Below are 21262 nucleotides of genomic sequence, written 5' to 3'. Positions count from 1 at the left end.
CATCGGCTTGCTGGGGTTGACATGAAGCAGCTGCTCTTCCGACGCGAAGAGACGCTTGAGTGCCTGAAAGGACTGTTCCGCCTGCTCTGTCCAAATGAACTTCTTTTTCTTGGAGCTAAGCGTGTCAGTGATGGCCGCCGTCTGCATAGCGAAGCCCTTGATAAACTTGCGATAGAAGTTCGCAAAGCCGACAAACCGTTGGACTTCCTTCCGGTTGCGCGGGCTCTTCCAATCCAACACCGCTCGAACCTTGGCGCTGTCCATGGCGAGCCCCTTGTCAGACAGCTTGTAGCCCAGAAAATCCACCTCCGTCACGTCAAATTGGCACTTCTCCAGCTTGGCGTAGAGCCTATGGTGCTTCAGCCTGTTCAGTACTTCCTTGACGTGTTTGTCATGCTCCTGTTGCGACTCCGAAAAGATCAGGATGTCATCTAAGAAACAGACGCACGTCTTGTAGAGAAGTCCCGCCAACACGTGATGCATGAATGCTTGAAAAACGTGGGAGCCATTTTGCAATCCAAAAGGCATAACTCTATATTCGTAGGTCCCCAGTGGCGTGAACATGGCTGTTTTCCACTCGTCTCCCTCCCGCATGCGAATGAGGTTGTACGCACCTCGCAGATCCAATTTGGTGAACACTCTGCCCTTCCGCACCTTTGCGAGGAGGTCGTCAATTCGGGGCATGGGGAAGTCCGACGGCTTAGTCACACTGTTCAAGATCCTGTAATCCACTACGAGCCTCTTTTGGGGCGTATCCCGCTTCTTAACGAAGAACACCGGGCTGCCTCCCACCGCCTTGGACTCTCGGATGAAACCGCGCTCCAAATTATGATCTATGAACTCCTTGAGTTCTTGCAGCTTGTCCTCTGACATGGAATACAGTCTCCCCTTAGGCAGCGCCGCCCCTGGCAGCAGGTCAATCTTGCAGTCATATGGCCTGTGAGGGGGTAGCCTGTCTGCCTCCTTCTCGCAGAAAACTTCCAAAAATTCTGCGTACTTGTGGGGAATCGCTTGCAGCGTGCCTAGCAGTAGCTGTGACTCCTCTTCCTCTCCTTCCTGCCTGGGCACGATGCAGTGTTCAGCACAAAAGGAAGAGCCGAAGGTCAGCTGCCTCTGGTACCAAGCCAGCGTTGGGCTGTGTTTGTCCAGCCAACTCATGCCCAACACAATGGGCGTGTCCGACAATTGAGTGACGTTGAAGCTGATGACTTCTTGGTGATTCCCAAGTCGCATCACCATCGGTGGCGTCTGCTGCACCACTTGCCCTCCTAGCAGCTCCCTGCCATCCACCGTGACCACCTGCAGGGGCAGTGTGGCCGGCAGCAACTGTATAGCATGCTGGTTGACGAAGTCCTGCCCCATAAAGTCCGCATTGCTGCCTGAGTCAATGGTGATTGGCACGTCCATGGTGATGCCATTGGGCAGCTGGAGCGACGCGGTGAGCCTCACCACTGGTTTGGGCGGGAGGGGGTTCACGGGCTGTAAAATCTCTGGGGACTGCATCATTAATACGTCTGGCTGGGCCCCAGTGCCTCTTCCTCCAGCCAGACAGCGTCGTTTCCCTGCTGTGGTTCTCCTTGCTGCGTTGCTGCAGTCGCCATTGCTGAGGCTGCAGTGAGCTTGTGGAGCCTCTGGGGACACTCTTTCGCCATATGCCCTGGCTCCTCACAGACGTAACACTTCCTGTTCCCTCTAGGAGGCTTCGCTTTCACTGCTGCTGGTGCTAGGGCTCTGGTTGCTGACTGAGCCCTGGCACCTCCAACCTCCATCGGTTCAGCTCCTCCCCCTGGCGGAGGCGTGGATTGCGTACGTGCTGCTTCTCTGGGAAAGAAGGAGGAGCCCCTGGCTGGTTCGCGCCCTCCACGCCCTTCGTCCCTGCTCCACGGACGTCCTTCCAGCCGTACCCCCACTGCCAGCGCCCTCTGCACGACCTCCTGGGTGGTCCGGGGTCTCTCCCCCCTCGCAATCTCATCTTTTACAGAGCTGTTTAGTCCCTCCCAGAAAAGGTCTCTTACAGGGGTCGCATCTCTGTCCCATTCTAGGGCACTGGCCAAGGCGAAAAAGCGGGCATGGTACTGCCGTACGCTGGCCTTTCCCTGCTTCAGTCCATGAATCTGTTGCCGAGCAAGATCCACGTCAATGCTTGATAAAAAACACGCATCCATCGCTTTAATAAAGGCATTCGCATTTTGGAGCGCCGGATCGTTATCCCTCCATAAATTGCGCAGCCATGCTCTGGCATCCCCATGCAAATAAGACATGATGAACCCCACTTTCTCTTGCTCATCTCTAAAATCTTTACTCAGCAGTTGCAGTGCACACAGTACGTCTGCTTTAAAATTGGGATACTGTTGCAGGTTCCCATCGAAGTGAGAGACCAGACCGCCTGTGCGTCTCCCCAACCCAATCCCCTCTGGTTTGGGTGTCTGTTGCCCTTGCTTCGTAAGCACTTCCAACCTGACCTGGAGATCCCTGTAGGCGGCAGCTGCGTCCTCCTCTCTCTTCCTGGATGCGAGAGCCTCGGCATTCAGCTGTGACACTGCTTCTCTGAGTTCCGCTATCTGCTGTTCAGCCGTCATGTCGGCTGCCGTTCGTGAGCTCACTAGTAGGCACCTGCTTCTCTCCTCTCCTCGAGGCTGTAGATGCCCACAATTCGAGAGACGGAGCTTACTGTCAGGGTTGCTTCAAGATCCTAGCTCACAGAGGATCACGCTAGCCAACGGTCATTAAGTAAAAGTCTTTATTGAGTTACAGTTTCCATTCTCAAGCTGCTGCGTGCAACCCTACGTCTAGTAGCTAGATCGGCGAAGCTCCGTCTGAATCTCCGCCCCTCGTACACCAACTTAATATCCTAGCCCTGCTCCACCTTTTCCGCCTGACTGTTCTTCTCTGGGTCCCTCTGCCCCCCTGGGTCTCTTCCTTCCGGGATTCTTCGGACGCTGACCCCCCGGACTCTCCTGTCTCCTTGCGCCGGGCTTTAGGACCCGGCTCTCTTTCCGGGCTGCCTACTGCGCCTCCTTCCTGTGCATTTGAACTTGGCGCGCGCGCCCAACCTTCCACCTTCCGTCTAACCGTTTCTTCTCTCCCAGATGGAGGTGTGGCCACCCCTGACTCGTGCCTTCCCTCCTCCTGTGAGCTGCCAGCGCTTGCCCCCTGGCTCCTTTCCTCTTCCCTGCTCTCTGGCGGTGACGCTGGACCCGATCTCCAACTGCTCTCCTCTGATTCCCCTCTGGCTCTATCTCCCTGGGGTGCCCCCCTAAACTCCCCCCTTGCCTTGGCCACTGGTGCTCCTTTCTGTGAATCCTCCGACTCACTGGAGAGACTCGGAGATCTCGGGTCGTCGTCATCGCTCATCCTTTCTTCTGCCTCCTCCCCTTCGCTCTCTGTTTCCTCCCTTGCCCTTGCCTCTGCTCCTGAACCCCTGACAACGTCTATCACACTTCTTATTACTTAACCATTATTGCATGTCACACTAGATATAAAAAAGCAGACACCTTTCAACTTCTCCTTCCCCTATGAATTGGCAGTGCAATGTGTGTGAGGTAGCCAAGAGGATTTGTGATAATGCTTTCAAATTAACAGATGCTGTGGAGTCTGGAATGAATGACAACTGTGGTTGGATGCATTTTCGAGGGAACTGTAATGGAACAGTCTGGTTCCCCCCCCCCCCATACTTTCCTGGTGTGGTTTAGTCCCACGGGGTGTTGCTCTCAATTGTTCCATCTCAGTGTGTATGTTGGAGCAAGTGGAAGGTGGCCTGAGCTGTTCAGCTTAACTACAGGAAAGGAAGGTTGCTATGTGAGTTTGTAATCAGGATAAGCTGTTTATAAACCTACCTGCCTCTTGTGTGAGCAGGACCAGTTGGGACATGGAAGCCCTAGTAAGGACTCTAGTTCCGAGACCCACACAGAAAGAAGAAATGTTATAGCAGCTCGATGAATGCAACATATGGATGGGGATCTACACACCCCAGCAGGATTTTTTTTTTCCAGTCTGTGAGAAACTGGACATAGAAGGAAATGTTTAAAGAAAATAGACTTGCTCAACCATTTGTCCCTGGTTTGCACGACCATTCCACAAACTTTTGCAAATGCCCGTCAGGTCGGCACATCCTTGGCCTAAGAGCTATGGAAATCACATTGACTAATTCCCTACTCTGAGGTGGCATCTCGGCATTATGGTGGTATCATGAAATCATAATCTTGCTTAAACTCCCCTACATGCACATACTTGTGTGTGCATGCATACACAAACTGAAGCTAATTTTCTCTTCCTTTTTCTATTTTGTTTCTTCAAGAAAAGGATCACAAACTGAGAAGACAAAGGCCCGTGTGCACGCACACACGCACACACACACACACACACTCAAATGCATACTATCCAACTTTTGCAGATAAAAAAAAATGGGATGTGCAGACCCAGACCATGATCTTGCCCTGAAAAATGTGTTTCTTTCAAGGCAAGAATGCAGCACTCAAAATGGCTTCTGCAATCTCACATGAAAAAACAGGGGGTTCCATTTTTTCCCATTGGCGAGTATGCAAATGACCATTCTCCATCACCATGAATGCATCAATTTATCGAAACTACTTTACTGTGGTGTAAATGAGATGCTGAAAGCAGTGTGACATTTTACTTAAGTCAACCTTCAGTGTTTCCCAAATTTCTGAGACTTGAGCTATAAACCCCCCACAAAAAATTACATTGCAGGCCAAAAAAACTCAGTAATTTAAGCCTGCAGGGAGAGAACAAGGACTCATACAGAGATGCACTAAGCAGCCTCCAACCAGAGGCTCCTTTGGGTGCTTTTCATCATTTAATGGTCATGATCCATCTCTCATAGCCTATTGTCGTTTCTCTTCTGGCATACTCTCTTCTTAAAAATAAATCCCTGTGTGATGCCTATCTCCTGCTCCTAGCATTGTTTTCTGAAAGTTTTGCTGGCTATGCAAGGAAACTACTGCAGTTAAGACTCTCTGTGCATAGATTAATGCGCTAGAGACTTCTGAACATCCTTCCCAAACTGCAATTTCTGGCAGCATTTCTTCCAGTGCTTCATAAACAACTATTTGCACAATGCTGACAATATTGAGACAGTTAATTAGACCATTGGTCCATTGATCTCAGTGAAGTCTACTCCAGGAATAAGGAATCTGTAGCACTTCAGATGCTGTTGTGTCTCATCATCTCTAACTGGTGCTGATAGGAACTGAGAGTCCAACAATGTCAGAAGGATTACAGGTTTACCCATCTCCAAACTGTTCTTGGCTGGAAGTAGCTGTCCAGGGCCTATTCCTAGTCTTACCTAGAGAAGTCATGAATTGAACCTGAGACACTTATACATTCACAGCATGTACTCTGCCATCACTGAGCTATGGTCTTTCCTTAACCATCATTTGGCATCATGTCTGAAGCTATGCCAATTTACAGGCCATAGTTTGCAAAACAGGATATTGAACCACACAGTTTGAAGCTGGCTTGCAAACACAAATTCTGCAAGCTGTGGTTTGCGCTCATGCTGGAATTCACAAACTACCAGAAAGCTAGCTAGGGCCACTGCTCCACCTACAGAGACTGCTGCACCATGGAGAGAGAAGCAGATTTATGAAGCTGTGCGCTGATCCGATGGAAGCAGACAAGCACCTCTAAACTACAGATTACTTGCCGTACGTCTGGAACTTCAAACCATGGGGTGGTGCCTGAAATAAGAGTGTACATTTTTCACATGGAGAAGAGAATACAAGAGAAGAAAGCCTTCCACAGAGAATAATCTCTTAAGATTCTGAATATATGTTGTGCAGTACAGGATCATGACCACAATGCCCAGCACCAGTGCAAGGGAATTATTTTGCCTTTGCTGGGAGCTGGTCTCCAATCACTTTTCAGCTTTGCTCTATTTTTCCTCTCTCACATGTTGCAAGGGTTGCTTCTGCTTGTGCTATGTCAAAGACAGGAAGAGGCAGAATCTGCCTGCAAAAATTTAGTCTAAAGTTATTCTTTCCCTTGCTATTTTTTTATTATTATTATTATTCTGAATGGGTTGACGAAAGCTAAGCCCCAAACTATTTCTTTGGCCAAGAACTAAAGCCATCAGGCTTAAACAGTCGTGGACAGCTGTGGAGTGGAGGCACTTAACTGACCTCCTGGCAAATGAGTCATTGCCGCTCACTGGAATGGTGAGACAGAGAACAGGAGTGGTGGTGCTGTCAGTGCAGTGCAAACACACTGGCAGAGCCAATCTGGCACTTCTACAATTATTATTCTGCTCTTTGTGAATACAGATAAGAAGAAGGAAAACATTACATTAATATTCCAATTCTTCCACATTATAAATGGATCTTGCCAGAACAAAGTTGACTATATTTAATCACATTGTCCTATATTGCATCTTCTATGTGTCTCCAAATAAAGAGTATAATTTAATTCGATCTTGAGCTTTATTATTCCAACAAGATAGGCCATGATTATATTTGAGAATTATCAATATTATTACATGCTCAAAACACTTTTCCAAACAGACAAATTTCAGCCAAAAATAATGGTTACTTATTTAAGATCATATGACTAGGATGCCTTCTCCACTGAACATAAATCACTCTGAGGTCATTTCCTGATCTTAAGAACTGAAATGATTAAAAAGACAAAAGCCACTTTGAAATACGACTTCTTTCTCCCTCTCCTTCCCTCTACCCCGCCTCCCCCCAGCTGTTTCTAATTTTTTATTTCATTAGTCTAACTGAACAAAACAGGTATTCAAGAAAACTAAGCAGGAAAGTGGGGAAGGAGAATCAGATAACTGCAAAAAGAACCTGTAATTTATACCCAGATATACTGGATAAGTATTCAAATCAAAATGAAAATATGGTCAAATTTGACTTGCATCGTGAAATTTCATACAGGGCATTCGTTCCTGTTATTTCTCTTGGTGAAGACTTGCGACGCTGCAGGTTCTTTTTACAGGAATTAATTCCAAATATTGTAAGCTCAGCAGCACCCTACTGTTGGCACATCACCGGCATATGAAGAGACTGAGGGCCTAGAGAAGCTTGTCTCTTTTTCTAATAAGCCTAAATCTGGGGATATTTAATTAAACTGATGGGCAGGAGAAGATTGAAAACAGACAAAGGAAGGTGCTGCTTCACACAGTGCATAATAAATTGATGGAGGCTGCATGATGTTGTGACAGCAACTGCACCTACATCTTAGATGGCTTTCAAAGGTATTAGTGGCTAAAGTCATGATGGAAGACTCCCATGTTCGGAGGCTGGATGCCACTTACTAGCAACTGCAGGGGAACAACAGTAGCCATTGTGGCAAACTGGGTGCTGAACTCGGTGAGGCATTGATCTGATTCATATTATTACTAATGGTCAGAGAATATGGGAGTTGGAGTCCACCAACATCTGGAGGGCATCACATTGGCCACCCTGCCTTATAAAACTACAAAATTGATCTGTCAGGGAGCTGCAGCCTCTCTGAGAATAGGTCATACACCTAATTCCCAGACATGGGAACCACCCACCCACAACATTTCCATCTTATCAGGATTCAGCTTCAGTTTATTGGCCCCCATCCAGGCCATCATTGCCTTCAGACACCTGTCTTCACAGCATCTCCTGATTCTGCATATCATTAGCATACTGATAAAGTGATGCTCCAAATCCCTGGATGACAGTTCCCAGCAGTTTCAGACAGGTGTTAAATAGCACATGTGACAGAAGAGACCTTTGGAGCCTAGGGCTTGCTGATCAGAAGGTCGGTGGTTCAAATCCCCACGACAGAGTGAGCTCCAGTTGCTCGGTTCCTGCTCCTGCCAACCTAGCAGTTCGAAAGCACATCAAAGTGCAAGTAGGTAGATAGGTACCACTCCGGCGGGAAGGTAAATGGCATTTCCGTGCGCTGCTCTGGTTCACCAGAAGTGGCTTAGTCATGCTGGCCACATAACCCGAAAGCTGTATGCTGGCTCCCTCGGCCAAAGTGAGATGAGCGCCACAACCCCAGAGTCAGCCACGACTTGACCTAATGGTCAGGGGTCCCTGTCCCTTTACCTTTACACCACAAAAGCAATGCAGCAGAGCTACAATCTCCTAGTCCTATGTTCTGGCAGAGACCCTATAAGTCAGGGGTCAGCAAACTTTTTCAGCAGGGGGATGCTCCACTGTCCCTCAGACCATGTGGGGAACGGACTATATTTTTGGGAGGGGGGAATGAACAAATTCCTATGCCCCACAAATAACCCAGAGATTTAAATGAAAGCACACATTCTACTCATGTAGAAACACCAGGCAGGCCCCACAAATAACCCAGAGATGCGTTTTAAATAAAAGGGCACATTCTACTCATATAAAAACATGCTGATTCCTGGACCGTCCACAGGCCGGATTTAGAAGGCGATTGGGCTGCATCTGGCCCCCGGGCCTTAGGTTGCCTACCCATGCTATAAGTAGCACCCTCGACTCCCAACTCCTTGAGACACTCCAGAACAACACCACATTTGAACGCCAAGAGCCAGATGTTCTTGCCACATCAGTTAACTACACAGCAAGAGATACTGGAGCATGATCCGAAATAGCAATTGTATCAATATGACATGGGGCTACATATTGAAATAGGGAAGAAGAAACCAAAAGTAATCTTAACAGAAAACAACCTTCATGTACTGATAAAAGAAAAGTCACATTCTGTTGGGTGTAACATATGCCAAACAACCGTCAATCCAAATTCAGACATATATGCCTTTAGCATTGACCTTACTGAAGACTGGATTTTAAGGAAAGGGGTATCCCTGTTTAAAACTGGGTCAAGAACATTGTTATAATCTCTCTCAATTACCAGATGCTCATAAGTCATATCACACAAGTATCTCAATCACTCTTGAAATAGAGTCCAAATTCGGACCATTAACATTCACTATGGCAGTTATCATATCCAAGGTCTTTGCCAACAAAATAAGGTATCACTCACCTGGAACAACTGCTGCTTGTAACACTACAAGAGGCGCATTTTATGCGTAACTATGGCCACACCTTTACATAGAAGCCAACTTGTAGAGGCCAAGGTCCCTTTGCCCACCCCAATAAAATATTTGAGGGGGCCGGGCCCCCGCTAAGTTGATGGGCATTGCCATTCAAATAGTGTGTGCACCACGTCTTGTGGTCAATTATCTGGGGTGGGGTTTACTTGCCCCACCTCCAATATTTTATTCAAGTTGGCACTCTTGCACCCTTAGAATCATCAGCATAGACTTCCTCTACTCAGTCTTCACAACGTGTATATTTTATCATCCACAAACAGATGTGCCTCCTGCCACATCAGCTTTGAGATTTTTAAGTTTAGAAAGCATCTATTTTCTTTAGTTACAAGAGCCCAAGCCCTTACAATTCCATGTACAGTGGTACCTCTGGTTAAGTACTTAATTCGTTCCGGAGGTCCATTCTTAACCTGAAACTGTTCTTAACCTGAAGCACCACTTTAGCTAATGGCGCCTCCTGCTGCCGCCACGCCACCAGAGCACGATTTCTGTACTCATCCTGAAGCAAAGTTCTTAACCTGAAGCACTACTTCTGGGTTAGCGGAGTCTGTAACCTAAAGCGTATGTAACCTGAAGCGTATGTAACCCGAGGTACCACTGCAATAAAATTTAATGCCATCATATGTATGCATATGTGTGTGTGTGTGTGTGTGTGTGTGTGTGTGTAGAATCATAGAATCATAGAGTTGGAATAGACCACAAGGGCCATCGAGTCCAACCCCCTCCCAAGCAGGAAACACCATCAGAGCACTCCTGACATATGGTTGTCAAGCCTCTGCTTAAAGACCTCCAAAGAAGGAGACTCCACCACACTCCTTGGCAGCAAATTCCACAGCTCTTACTGTCAGGAAGTTCTTCCTAATGTTAAGGTGGAATCTTCTTTCTTGTAGTTTGGATCCATTGCTCCGTGTCCGCTTCTCTGGAGCAGCAGAAAACAACCTTTCTCCCTCCTCTATATGACATCCTTTTATATATATTTGTGTGTGTGTGTGTGTGTGTTTGTGTAGGGGGGGAAACAGTATCCTTAAATTTCCTGAAACCCAAGCATAAAACCCAGCTAACAAAAATCCACATAAATCATAACTTTAAAAAAAACCTACCACCCAACCTATTTGTGGGTATGCCCCAAGGACACGTTTCCAGGCCTCCATATTGCAGTGCTGAAAACCACAACATATTTGTAATACAAATGTCTGGAGCAAAAACTCCAAGCTGAACCAGCAAGTACAACAAGTATGTTGTATATACTGATGGAACTTGATATGGCTTTAAGAACCTGAAAGACAAAAAGGAAAACGGAACAAAAACAAAAGGACTAAGGAAACCACCACCACTAAAACTTACAGCTCTAGATGATAGTACAACCCAATGGTCCCCCTGAGTGCTCTCCTCCCATTTTCCACCTGATTATACTTGCTAAAATGGTAGGAACCCACCTGAACCCACGTATAAGGCAATAAGCAACTATCTTACTTTTAAAAGACATCTGAAGGCAGCCCTATTTAGGGAAGTTTTTAATGTTTAATACTGTATTGTGTTTTAATATTCTGTTGGGAGCCGCCCAGAGTGGCTGGAGAAACCCAGCCAGATGGACAGGGTATAAATAATAAATTATTATTTATATTATTATTATTATTCAGTGGTACCTCTGGATGCGAACGGGATCCATTCCAGAGCCCCGTTCGCATCCTGAAGCGAATGCAACCTGCGTCTGCGTATGCGCGGGTCGCAATTTGCCGCTTCCATGCATGCGCATGACGTCATTTTGAGCGTCTGCACATGAGGCGAAACCCGGAAGTAACGTGCTCCATTACTTCCGGGTCACTGCGAAGCGTAACCTGAAAACGCTCAACCTGAAGCACATTTAACCCGAGATATGACTGTGCCAAAACTTTTTTCAAAAAGGGCCAGATTTGATGAAGTGAACATGCGTGAGGGCCGACCGAAGTTGCTGAGCTTTTTTTACGATTGAAGTTGTTGAGGTTTTTTCAGGGTTTTACCACAGGATTAAACCGGATTAGGCCCCGAAATGGACTTTGGGCATGCCTGATATGCACAACAGCAGTCCAGGATGAACATCAAAATAGAGACATGTCTTTTTCTCATATGGTGGAAGTACAAAAAGCAAGTAAGAATGTAAGGAAACCACAATGAAAAAGTTCCAAGTTAAGGATGAGCTCTCAGTCAAAATTTCACTCCAGCTACACCATAGCAACAAAGATAAGCTGTAGACACTTCAGATGTCTCAAATCCAGCAGAGACAGAGCAGAAGAAATTACTTGGGAACACTCAAGTGTCTCACTGTGCCCTTGTTGAGGCCAGCACTGGATTTATTCCAGGAAGATGTTTGTCAGGGTCTCCTGCCTTGTAAGATGAATGCTGTTGATTACCCACACAAAATGCAATAAATTTTACAAAATAAATAATATTTTTCTCTCTCGGAAGTAGGCATGTTCTGTGGAAAGTTTTGGTGGGACGTCTGTTTTGTGTAAGATATGGTGCTGTTCTCTTCCCTCGTTGAAGTTTCCCCTTCTCTCCAGAATGCTCTAGCAGAAACCCTTTAACCTCAAAATTTTCCCAAAAAAGTGGGTCACAGAGAAGGAGCTTACACACAATGAGCTCTCTCTATATCCAGCTAGTAATCTTCCGGTAATATTAGCGCCTCTCATAAAATATCCTCAATAAAGTGAACAGGCTGACTTTGCTCACTAATATTATCAGGGATACCAGGGATTCTGAGATTGGATCTAATGGGGATGGCTTTCAAGTTCTCTTATTCTAACCCAGGGGTAGGCAACCTAAGGCCCAGGGGCCAGATGCAGCCCAATCGCCTTCTCAATCCGGCCCATGGATGGTCCGGGAATCAGCATATTTCTACATGAGTAGAATGTGTCCTTTTATTTAAAAGGCATTTCTCTGGGTTATTTGTGGGGCATAGGAATTCATTCATATATATTACCACATGGTCTGAGAGACGGTGGACCGTCTCTCAGACCATTAGTTAGCCTAACAAAAATGTTAGGCTTTTGTAGTGCTGCCTTATGACCTGCAGCGGTGTCCTCAAGTTAGATCTTCTGAGTTGAAGAGCAATTTTTTCAACAGTCTTGAAGCTGATCAACAGAGTCTTCAATAGACTCCTGTGGCTTTAATTGCTTTAAGAATCAACATAGCATTAGTATCTTTGTCAGCCTCCGCTGCACCAGCTAGGGGAAGAGGCTGGTGTCTGCAAATTCTTGGCAGATGCACTTCAAGTTACAGGAGCTTCAGTCTTCCTGTTATTTCCCTTAGATGCCATAATATCACTAAGGGGGAATATGCTCTTCATAATTAGCAGGCGAAGGGGGAAACTGCTTGCAGCCCACTGACTCACCTTGTGTAGTTTTTTCTTCCCGCTGCAAGAGCATTTGATCCTCTAACAAGAATCAATGCCCTGCCATTTTCTAGATGTTGTGTTCCTTCAAAAGAAATAGTTCTTCAAAGAGCTTTAATATCTGTGTGACCAGCCTCTCTAGTGCTGGAGTGCACATCTTGAGGACCTTGACTGCAGTTAACGATTTTATTTTATCCAAACAAGCCAGGCACAGAAATCACAGTTTGATCTTGGTTTATTTGGACAAATAATAGTTTAGAGCCAGCGTTCGAAACTCCCATTGTTCTAGGCACGTTCTGCGACAAGGAATTTCATTAGCACGAGCAGTTTCTGAGCTCTGGGTTGTTTGAAAAGGGGATTAAACAAATGAATGGACTATAAGGGGAATCATTGGATCGTAATCGACTTTCACTTCCGCAGTCGATTTTATTTGTGATTATTAATTTTCTGATGCTGTTTGGTTTGTTTAAAAGTTCTGTTATTAACTGTGATCAATTTGACTCCATGGGACTCTTGAATGAAGGGACTCTTGAATGAATGATATATAAATATATCTCTGGAATCAAGAGGGGAAATGATCCTGAGTACCACTTGCTGGGGGTTACAAGAAGGAGACTGCTACTGTCCTTATGTCCTGCTTGTGGTTTTTCCATAGGCCTCTGGTTGGTCACTGTGGGAAACTTGATTTGGGACTATATTGTTGTTGTTGTTGTTGTTGTTTAGTCGTTTAGTCGTGTTCGACTCTTCGTGACCCCATGGACCAGAGCACGCCAGGCACCTCTGTCCTCCACTACCTCCCGCAGTTTGGTCAAACTCATGCTGGTAACCTCGAAAACACTATCCAACCATCTCGTCCTCTGTCACCCCCTTCTCCTTGTGCCCTCCATCTTTCCCAGTATCAGGGTCTTCTCCAGGGAGTCTTCTCTTCTCATGAGGTGGCCAAAGTCTTGGAGCCTCAGCTTCACGATCTGTCCTTCCAGTGAGCACTCAGGGCTGATTTCCTTAAGAATGGATGCGTTTGATCTTCTTGCAGTCCATGGGACTCTCAAGAGTCTTCTCCAGCACCATAATTCAAAAGCATCAATTCTTCAGCGATCAGCCTTCTTTATGGTCCAGCTCTTACTTCCATACATCACTACTGGGGAAACCATGGCTTTAACTATACGGACCTTGGGACTATATAGATCTTTGAACTAATCCAGTATGGATCCTCTTAAGTCCCTAAGATGGAAGCAGGCAGGAACACAGGACAAGACATTTTCTTTCTTTTTTTACTTAGCCTCTGCAACTCTCTCTCTCTTGAAAAACCGCTTTTCGTCCCCTCTGCTCCTTGCCTTTCATCATCTCATGATCAGGGGAAAATTGATTCAAAATGGAATATGATCTGACATTGCTTTGTAGGTAAGAGGGAAGAAAGAATCATGTGTCGGATTGTCTCTGGTAATTTTTGCGGTTATGTTTTGTTATGATGTGATACTTTGCTGATTTTGGATTTTTATGTATTTTGTTAGCTGCTTTGGATATTTATGTAACAAAAAAATCAGAATACATGTTTATTAACATATTATTGAGCCCATGTGTGTGTAAATGGGTGCAACCACAACTGCAAAAATATCTCATACACTGGGAACAAAAAATACTGCAGATACATAAAATGTGTATGTAAGAAAATTTATACGTATGTACATACCTATCTGCTACCGGGTCACCAATTTTATGTTTTCGAAAATTGTCTGGTCTGATTTAGGTGTCATGTTAAACCATAGTTAATACTATGGTTTAGCATAAACCAGCCACTCAAAAGTCCCAAGGTTTGTTCTTAATTGACAATGCATTACATGGGGGGAACAAACAAACCATAAGCCCGGATTTAAACTTAATGACAAATCAGCCTCTGCTTTGCTTCCTTTCTGGTGCAGCAACAAGAGTGTGGAAGGAGTGAAGTGTGGACTTTTGAGCATCATCAGAAGAGCCACCTCACTGTTCACTCCAAACTCATCTTGTTTATGAAAATGTTAAAAAGCACAGGTCCTCAAAACAACCCTTTGTAGAACGGTCCATTTATTCCTACTCTTTGCTTCCTGCATCTTAGCCCATTCAAGATTCACAAGAGGACCTTTCCTTGACTGCTAAGCTTACTCATGATCTCCAGAGGCTCTTAAAGGACCCCTGACCATTAGGTCCAGTCGTGGCCAACTCTGGGGTTGCAGAGCTCATCTCGCTTTATTGACTGAGGGAGCGGGTGTACAGCTTCTGGGTCTTGTGGCCAGCATGACTAAGCCGCTTCTGGCGAACCAGAGCAGCGCACAGAAACGCTGTTTACCTTCCCTCCGGAGCGGTACCTATTTATCTACTTGCACTTTTTGACGTGCTTTCGAACTGCTAGGTTGGCAGGAGCAGGGACCGAGCAACGGGAGCTCACCCTGTCGTGGGGATTCGAACCGCCGACCTTCTGATTGGCAAGTCCTAGGCTCTGTGGTTTAACCCACAGCACCACCCGTGTTCCCCAGAGGTTCTTACGGCTTTGTAAAATTTAATTTGGACATATTTGCAATGAGATCATAGGCCCCAGCAGTCTTATTTATATATTTATTTAGTATGTTGTACGTCCCGCCTCCCCTCCCTCCACTACAGGAGCGCAAGGCTGTGTATATGGTTCTCCCTCTCCTCAGTTAATCCCCACTACCTGTGAGGTAGGTTAGGCTGAGAGGCAGTGACTGGCCCAAGGTCTCCCAGTGAGTTTCATGACCCAGTAGGGATTTGAACCCTGGCTTTCTGGGTCCTAGTCTAGAGGTCAGCAAGCTTTTTCAGCTGTGGGCCTGTCCACCATCCCCTCAGACCATGTGGTGGGCCAGACTATATTTTGGGGGGGAAATAATGAAAGAATTCCTATGCCCCACAAATAACCCAGAGATGAATTTTAAATAAAAGGACACATTCTACTCATGTAAAAACACCAGGCAGACCCCACAAATAACCCAGAGATGCATTTTAAATAAAAGGACATATTCTACTCATGTGAAAACATGCTGATTTCCAGACCGTTTGTGGGCGAGATTGAGAAGGCGACTGGCCTGCATCTGGCCCCTGGGCCTTACTTTACCTACCCCTGTCCTAGTCTGACACTCTAATCACTGCACCACACTGGCTGTTAAAGAAAGAAAGAAAGAAAGAAAGAAAGAAAGAAAGAAAGAAAGAAAGAAAGAAAACATCTTGCATTAAGGATTCTCCAAGCAAGCTATCTGCATGAGAGCACAATACTGACCATAGCGCAGCAACGGGTATTTTGAAACCTCCTTCCAGGTATGAACAGCAAGCAAGTAAAACCTTATTCACTTGAAAGGGTTGCTATGGAGCTTTTGCCTGACAGGAAACAGCCACGAAATGTTAATGGGTCATTTCAAGTAAAAAAGTAAGGTGTGGGGATTAATACAGATCACCTCCAGCCAACTTGAGATAGTGGTGTGTCTATATCTGCTGGCTTGCCACTGTGGCGGGCGGGATATATTTTAAATTGAACAATGAAAGGCAAAAAAAATTTTTGTTGCCAACTGTCTCCATTCCATGATGGCAGTCAGAGGCAAAGGACTCCAATGCCTTCTTCTCCAGGGTGAACAGTAAAAGAGGCTTTAGCAGAGTTCTTGTCTTACAATGCAGCACACTCACTTAAGACATTAACTTCACTCCTTATGTACAAAGTGCAAGGCGCTTTCACTTTAAGGGCCTTAAATCACTTAAAAGTTTGCACTCTCACCAGAGCTGTTCACACTGAGGGGACGAGCAGCTTACAGACTCCTTTGCTTGTGGTCTTGGCTCACCTTGCTGAAAATGACTAACAACAAAGGGGATGTTCTGGGGATATGCTGGGAACCTGATGAAAACATCTCTGCGACCATCCTTGGTTCCCAGTTGTCTACCTCTAGCTGAGAATCATCATCCTAACCACTGCTTTTCATGAATTCTGGAGTCGATGTGAAAGACCCAGGGATGCCAACGATCCCTTGTCATACAGTTACTCCATTCTAGGATCAAAAAACCAATGTTTAGGAATTTACAAACTCACTCCTGCCCTGAAAGCATGGAAACGTTAAGGCAACCCCCTTAACATTTGCACCATGTCCCAATGTCTATCCTATGGCTGCTTGTGTTGTGCTTTTTTTAGCTTCCCTGTACCCACACATGTCATTGGTTTGTCAACCCCCAGGTTGGGAACTCTTTGCAAGTCCTAGATATTTCTTTCATTCATTTAGAGGAGGGTCAATCTGTTGCAGAGGCCTCTGCGTGTTTACTCACAAACGGATGGCTCGCTTGCCTCCTCCTTTCTCCTGCTGACTTCATGGTCTCATGATGAAGCCGGCACTTGCTCTGATCACTTTCTGAGCCACCCACCCCCACCTCCACTGCCACCTCAGTCAAAAAGGGGAGTGTGGGCTCTAGAAGCTAACTTGTAAGGGAGCACAACATATAATTTCTGCCTCCTGTGAATCAAGGATGGGGAAGCTGTGACCCTCCAGATGTTGTTTAGTTGCATGATGGGAGCTGCAGTACAACCACATCTGGAGAGCCACAGGTTCCCCGTCCCTGATATAAGCAGCAAACACAGTTGCTTCAACTTACAACTTTCATGTTTCACAGCATATGAACTCCTTTGTAAATGCTTCGATTTTTCTGTTACACTGGAGGGCTTTGATCCCATGGCTGTCTAATTTTTTAAAAAGCAAATTCACTGAATTGCATCACCTCCTTGGGTGATGTTACTGTGCTGCCACTCTATAACTGTCAACATTCATGCTGCACTTGAAAGTTTTAAAAGCACTTTGCATGCATTTATCTCGGTAATCTTTTCATTAGTCCTGTACGGCAGGCCATTTTTACTACCACCCCCATGTTGTCTCTGGTTTTATCTCCTGGTTTGCCCACTGGTTCAAACAGTGAGCACAGCAAACCATGTAATCTGTCACTGTTCTTCCCATAGTGCCCCAAGGAAAAGTTAAGAGAAAGCTGCAATGGTGTGGCTTGGTGACAACTGTTGAATGTAGCCATCTGTTATCATCAAAGGCTGCAAATCAAGTTATTACAGCAGAGATCTCAAAACAGAGAGCGGGTCACTTGCGGAAGTAAGTCATTTGACTACAGTTGAAGTCTACAGTTGAGGTCATCATATGAAGTACATGGTCAAAGAATTAAACCTGTAGAAAACATCTGCACATCCTACAGATAGGGATATACAATAATTAATGTGAATTCTCTCTCCCTCTCTCTCACACACTGACTCATACACAGATGCAGTCACCCCCTTCCCTCTTCCACCTACTATCTTCCACAAGCCTTAGCAGCCTGGCAGCAACCATTTTTCTTTAGGGAAGAGGGTCCATGCAGGAAACAACGTCTTGCAGTGAGCATGTGTGAAATAACTTGCCCTTAAATAAATGTATGTAAATTGTCTTTCACGTGAGAACTTTACCAGCTGATATCTTTATTCAATATATAGCCTTTCCCCCCCCATCAAATCATGAAGAGTAATAAAGTGTAATACCCTTGCATTTTCTAAAGAGAGAATTTAAACTGGGGGGGGGGGGGGAGGAGAACTGAATGTATGTTATAGGTGTGCAAAGATGGGTCCGCACTTTTAATGTTGTTGGATACCTTATAATCCTTACTCGTCTATCCCATTTTTCCATACTGTGGGGGCTAAATCATATTGATTTGATAATGTTCAGGTGTTATTACGGGAGACTTCCTCTCTAATTATACAGATACGCCTATGCCTGTAGAAAAAGGGACATACCTCAATTTAAAGTTCTACATAACTTATAAGAACAAAACCTTCACCCACAAGGGATGAGAGAGAGAGACATCTTGTATGTATACAAGAGAGGCAAGCAACCATCTCAACAGCTGCTCTGCTTGTGTGTGTGTCTGTATGTGTGACTGAGGGGAGCAGAAACCCATGAGCTAATCCATGTGTGGTGTGTGTGTGTGTGTGTGTGAGAGAGAGAGAGAGAGAGAGAGAGAGAGAACCCCAGCAGCCAGCCCATGCATGTGTGCTAAAGAGAACGAACCCCAATGGTTAGCCAGCCAGCCAGCCAGCCAGACTGTGTACTTGACCATGAGAAGCCCCCACCACACAGCTGTGTGTGTGTGTGAGAGAGAGAGAGGGGGGGGGGAGAGAGATGGAACCCCAGTCCATGCAGGTGTGCAGGAGAGAGCCCCTCAACAGATGGCCTGTGCCTGAGAGAATCAAAACCCCAGCAGCAAACTCAACCTAAGATGTACACCTGTGTGAGAGCAAGAGAACCTCAACAGCCAGTCTTGGTCAGTGAGGGAGCACCACACTGGCAATCTGTGGGGGGGGGGTGTGTGTGTGAGAGAGAGAGAGAGAGAGAGAGACTGAGAGAAGAAACCCAGAGAGAGAGAAAGAGAAGAAAGCCAAGAGAGGAGAGGGAGAACACGCACACAGAAATTCTCTGAAGACTGCCTGTGTGCGCCCCTGCGCGTGCCTTGCAGGACTCTCATGAGGCAACCAGTGTGCCAGAGGCAGAGAATGAGAGACTCATCACCACCACCGCTGTCTCCAACCTGTGCGCGAGAGCGAGAGCAGGGGGAACTGCCCACATCACAGGTGTGGGAGAGAGAAAGCAGTCATGGACCCGCAGCTTCCTTACAGGATGCAACCAACTCCTCGCCTTACCCGGCCAAGGGATCGCCCCCCTCTCCGACCTCCGTAGGCCCCCCTCTCCCCCATCCCCTCTCTCCTCTTGGAAGGCAGCAAAGAAGAGCATTGCGGGCGCAGCCTGGGCCCAGCGCGGGGTCCCCCCCCCCCCTGTCCCCAGCCGCGGCGAGTAGAGGGCTCTCCAACTCCGCGTCGCTGGCCTGTAGAGCATCATCCACGCGCAGTTGCGACGGCTGGCCTTTGCGGCACCGCCGTCCCCGCAACCCTCCCTCCATCGCCTTCCGCAATCCGCAGCTCCTTACCGTGGGCAGCAGCGGCTCCATTTGCGCCCCTTGGTCTTTAATCTCCATCTTCTGCGCTCTTGGGAACGGGCACCTCTCGCGCGCGCGCGCCCTCGCCGCCTCGCTCTCTCGCTCGCTCTCTGCAGTGGCGGCCGCGGCTGCTGCTGCTGCTGCTGCTCTTTCCTTCGGCGTGTCTCTGGCACAACCAGAGGCAGCGCCGCTCGCTCGCTCGCCTCTCTCTGCTTAGTATTCGGATCAGGTAGCTCTGAAGCAGGAGGCAGCCGCACGCCCCGACTCACCGGCGAGTCACATGGCTCCCACTCACACCCGGAGAGGCGGCGGCTGCCTCCAGGGCTGCCGGTGGGAACCCAGATTGCAGGACGGAGAAAGGTAAAAAGTGGAGAGACCGGCTTCCGGGATCCTGGAGGTGGAGGTGGAGGAGTAGAGGAGGAGGAATTTCTCTTCCCCCACCCCGCCCAATTCAGCCCAAGTCGATGACTTTTATTGCAGCATTTACACACACACACACAAATTTGATGGGCATTGCCACTCAAATGGTGTGGGTGCGCCCCATCATGTGATCAAATGGTGTGGGTGTTCCCTGCCATTGGAAGGGGGGCTTACCTGCCACTCAAATATTTTATTCAAGTTGGCACCCCTGAAATTATGTATGGATTTGTTGCATTTATAACCCATCTTGCTGGTGCACTGAGCGAGGCCAAACTTTGACGCCCTAAATGGATCTTCTCAATTTTAGATCTTTTCAATTTTGCACCCCCTTAGCTTGGTGTCCTAAGTCCAACTCTGCTTTTCTCCATTTTGCTCAAGGGGGTGTACATGGTTCTCCCCCAATCCCATTTAATTCCCCATAACAACCCTGTGAGGTAGGATGTGCTGAGAAGCAGTGACTTGCCCAAGGTCCTAGTCTGACACTCTAACCACTACACTGCACAACACATTGCATCCAGAAGGTTTGAAACGCAGTTCTAACCCACGTCAAAGAAACAATCTTCCATAGCCCAAAAGTTCCCAAATTTATCCTGATGTAAAAACAGGAACATTGAAGGAACCTGCCAGATTTGATCCATAGCAGTCTTCAGATTTTGCCACTTTAGGCCCATGGAGGAAGGAAAGTGTATCCATCCACATTTGGAGGGGGGGGTAGCCAAGTGGTCTAAGACAGGGTTTCCCAACGTTTGATTCATGAAGGCTGTGAAAGTGGGTCCTAGGCTTTACAATTGTGCTTGGGTGGTGCTAAGTCATGGTTATAAAATAGACAAACCTGCCATTACAATGCATGAAACCAAAAGGTGCCAAAAGGTGCCAAATTCATGAGGCAATGAATGGTTGTAAAAGGTAAAGGGACCCCGAGCATTAGGTCCAGTCGTGGCCGACTCTGGGGTTGCGGTGCTCATCTCACTTTATTGGCTGAGGGAGCCGGCGTACAGCTTCCGGGTCATGTGGTCAGCATGACTAAGCCACTTATGGTGAACCAGAGCAGCGCACGGAAACGCCGTTTACCTTCCCGCCGTAGCGGTACCTATTTATCTACTTGCACTTTGACATGCTTTCGAACTGCTAGGTTGGCAGGAGCAGGGACCGAGCAACGGGAGCTCACCCCGTCGCGGGGATTCGAACCGCCGACCTTCGGTCACAAGTAAATTTAGAGTTGTAGGTCAGCATACCAAGAAGGTTGGGAACCACTGGTTTAGGAAAGTCAAAACCCAGCAAGATTCCTCTCCTATCTCTGTTCTCAAATTTCCCCATCTGTCGCTCATTTTGTGACGCAATTATATTTCAAGGCACAACACATGCTATTGTTGCCAAAACTGCAAGATTCCAGATTCAGACCCAGAAAGTGTACCATAACAAAGAACAGCACACACTTTGCACCAAATCAAGTGACT

At 46.8% G+C, this 21262-nt stretch overlaps 1 protein-coding gene across 6 annotated transcripts in view; it reads right to left on the bottom strand.

The window, feature by feature from the left end:
- Positions 1–19798, bottom strand: part of SLC4A10 (solute carrier family 4 member 10) — a 169967-nt gene extending 150169 nt beyond the window's left edge. For 4 of the 6 annotated variants that reach the window (XM_028747023.2, XM_028747066.2, XM_028747031.2 and 1 more), the window contains exon 1: positions 19377–19798. In XM_028747023.2, coding sequence (XP_028602856.2) covers positions 19377–19424 — 48 coding nt within the window. In that variant the 5' untranslated portion in view covers positions 19425–19798. The remainder of the gene's footprint in view (positions 1–19376) is intronic. The other 2 variants (XM_028747040.2, XM_028747058.2) reach the window with 2 other exon arrangements.
- Between the last annotated feature and the right edge of the window lie 1464 nt (positions 19799–21262).

The sequence above is a fragment of the Podarcis muralis genome, chromosome 1 (genome assembly GCF_964188315.1).
Source record: "Podarcis muralis chromosome 1, rPodMur119.hap1.1, whole genome shotgun sequence".
Classification (NCBI taxonomy): domain Eukaryota; kingdom Metazoa; phylum Chordata; class Lepidosauria; order Squamata; family Lacertidae; genus Podarcis; species Podarcis muralis.
This window is presented reverse-complemented; position numbering and strand designations above follow the sequence as displayed.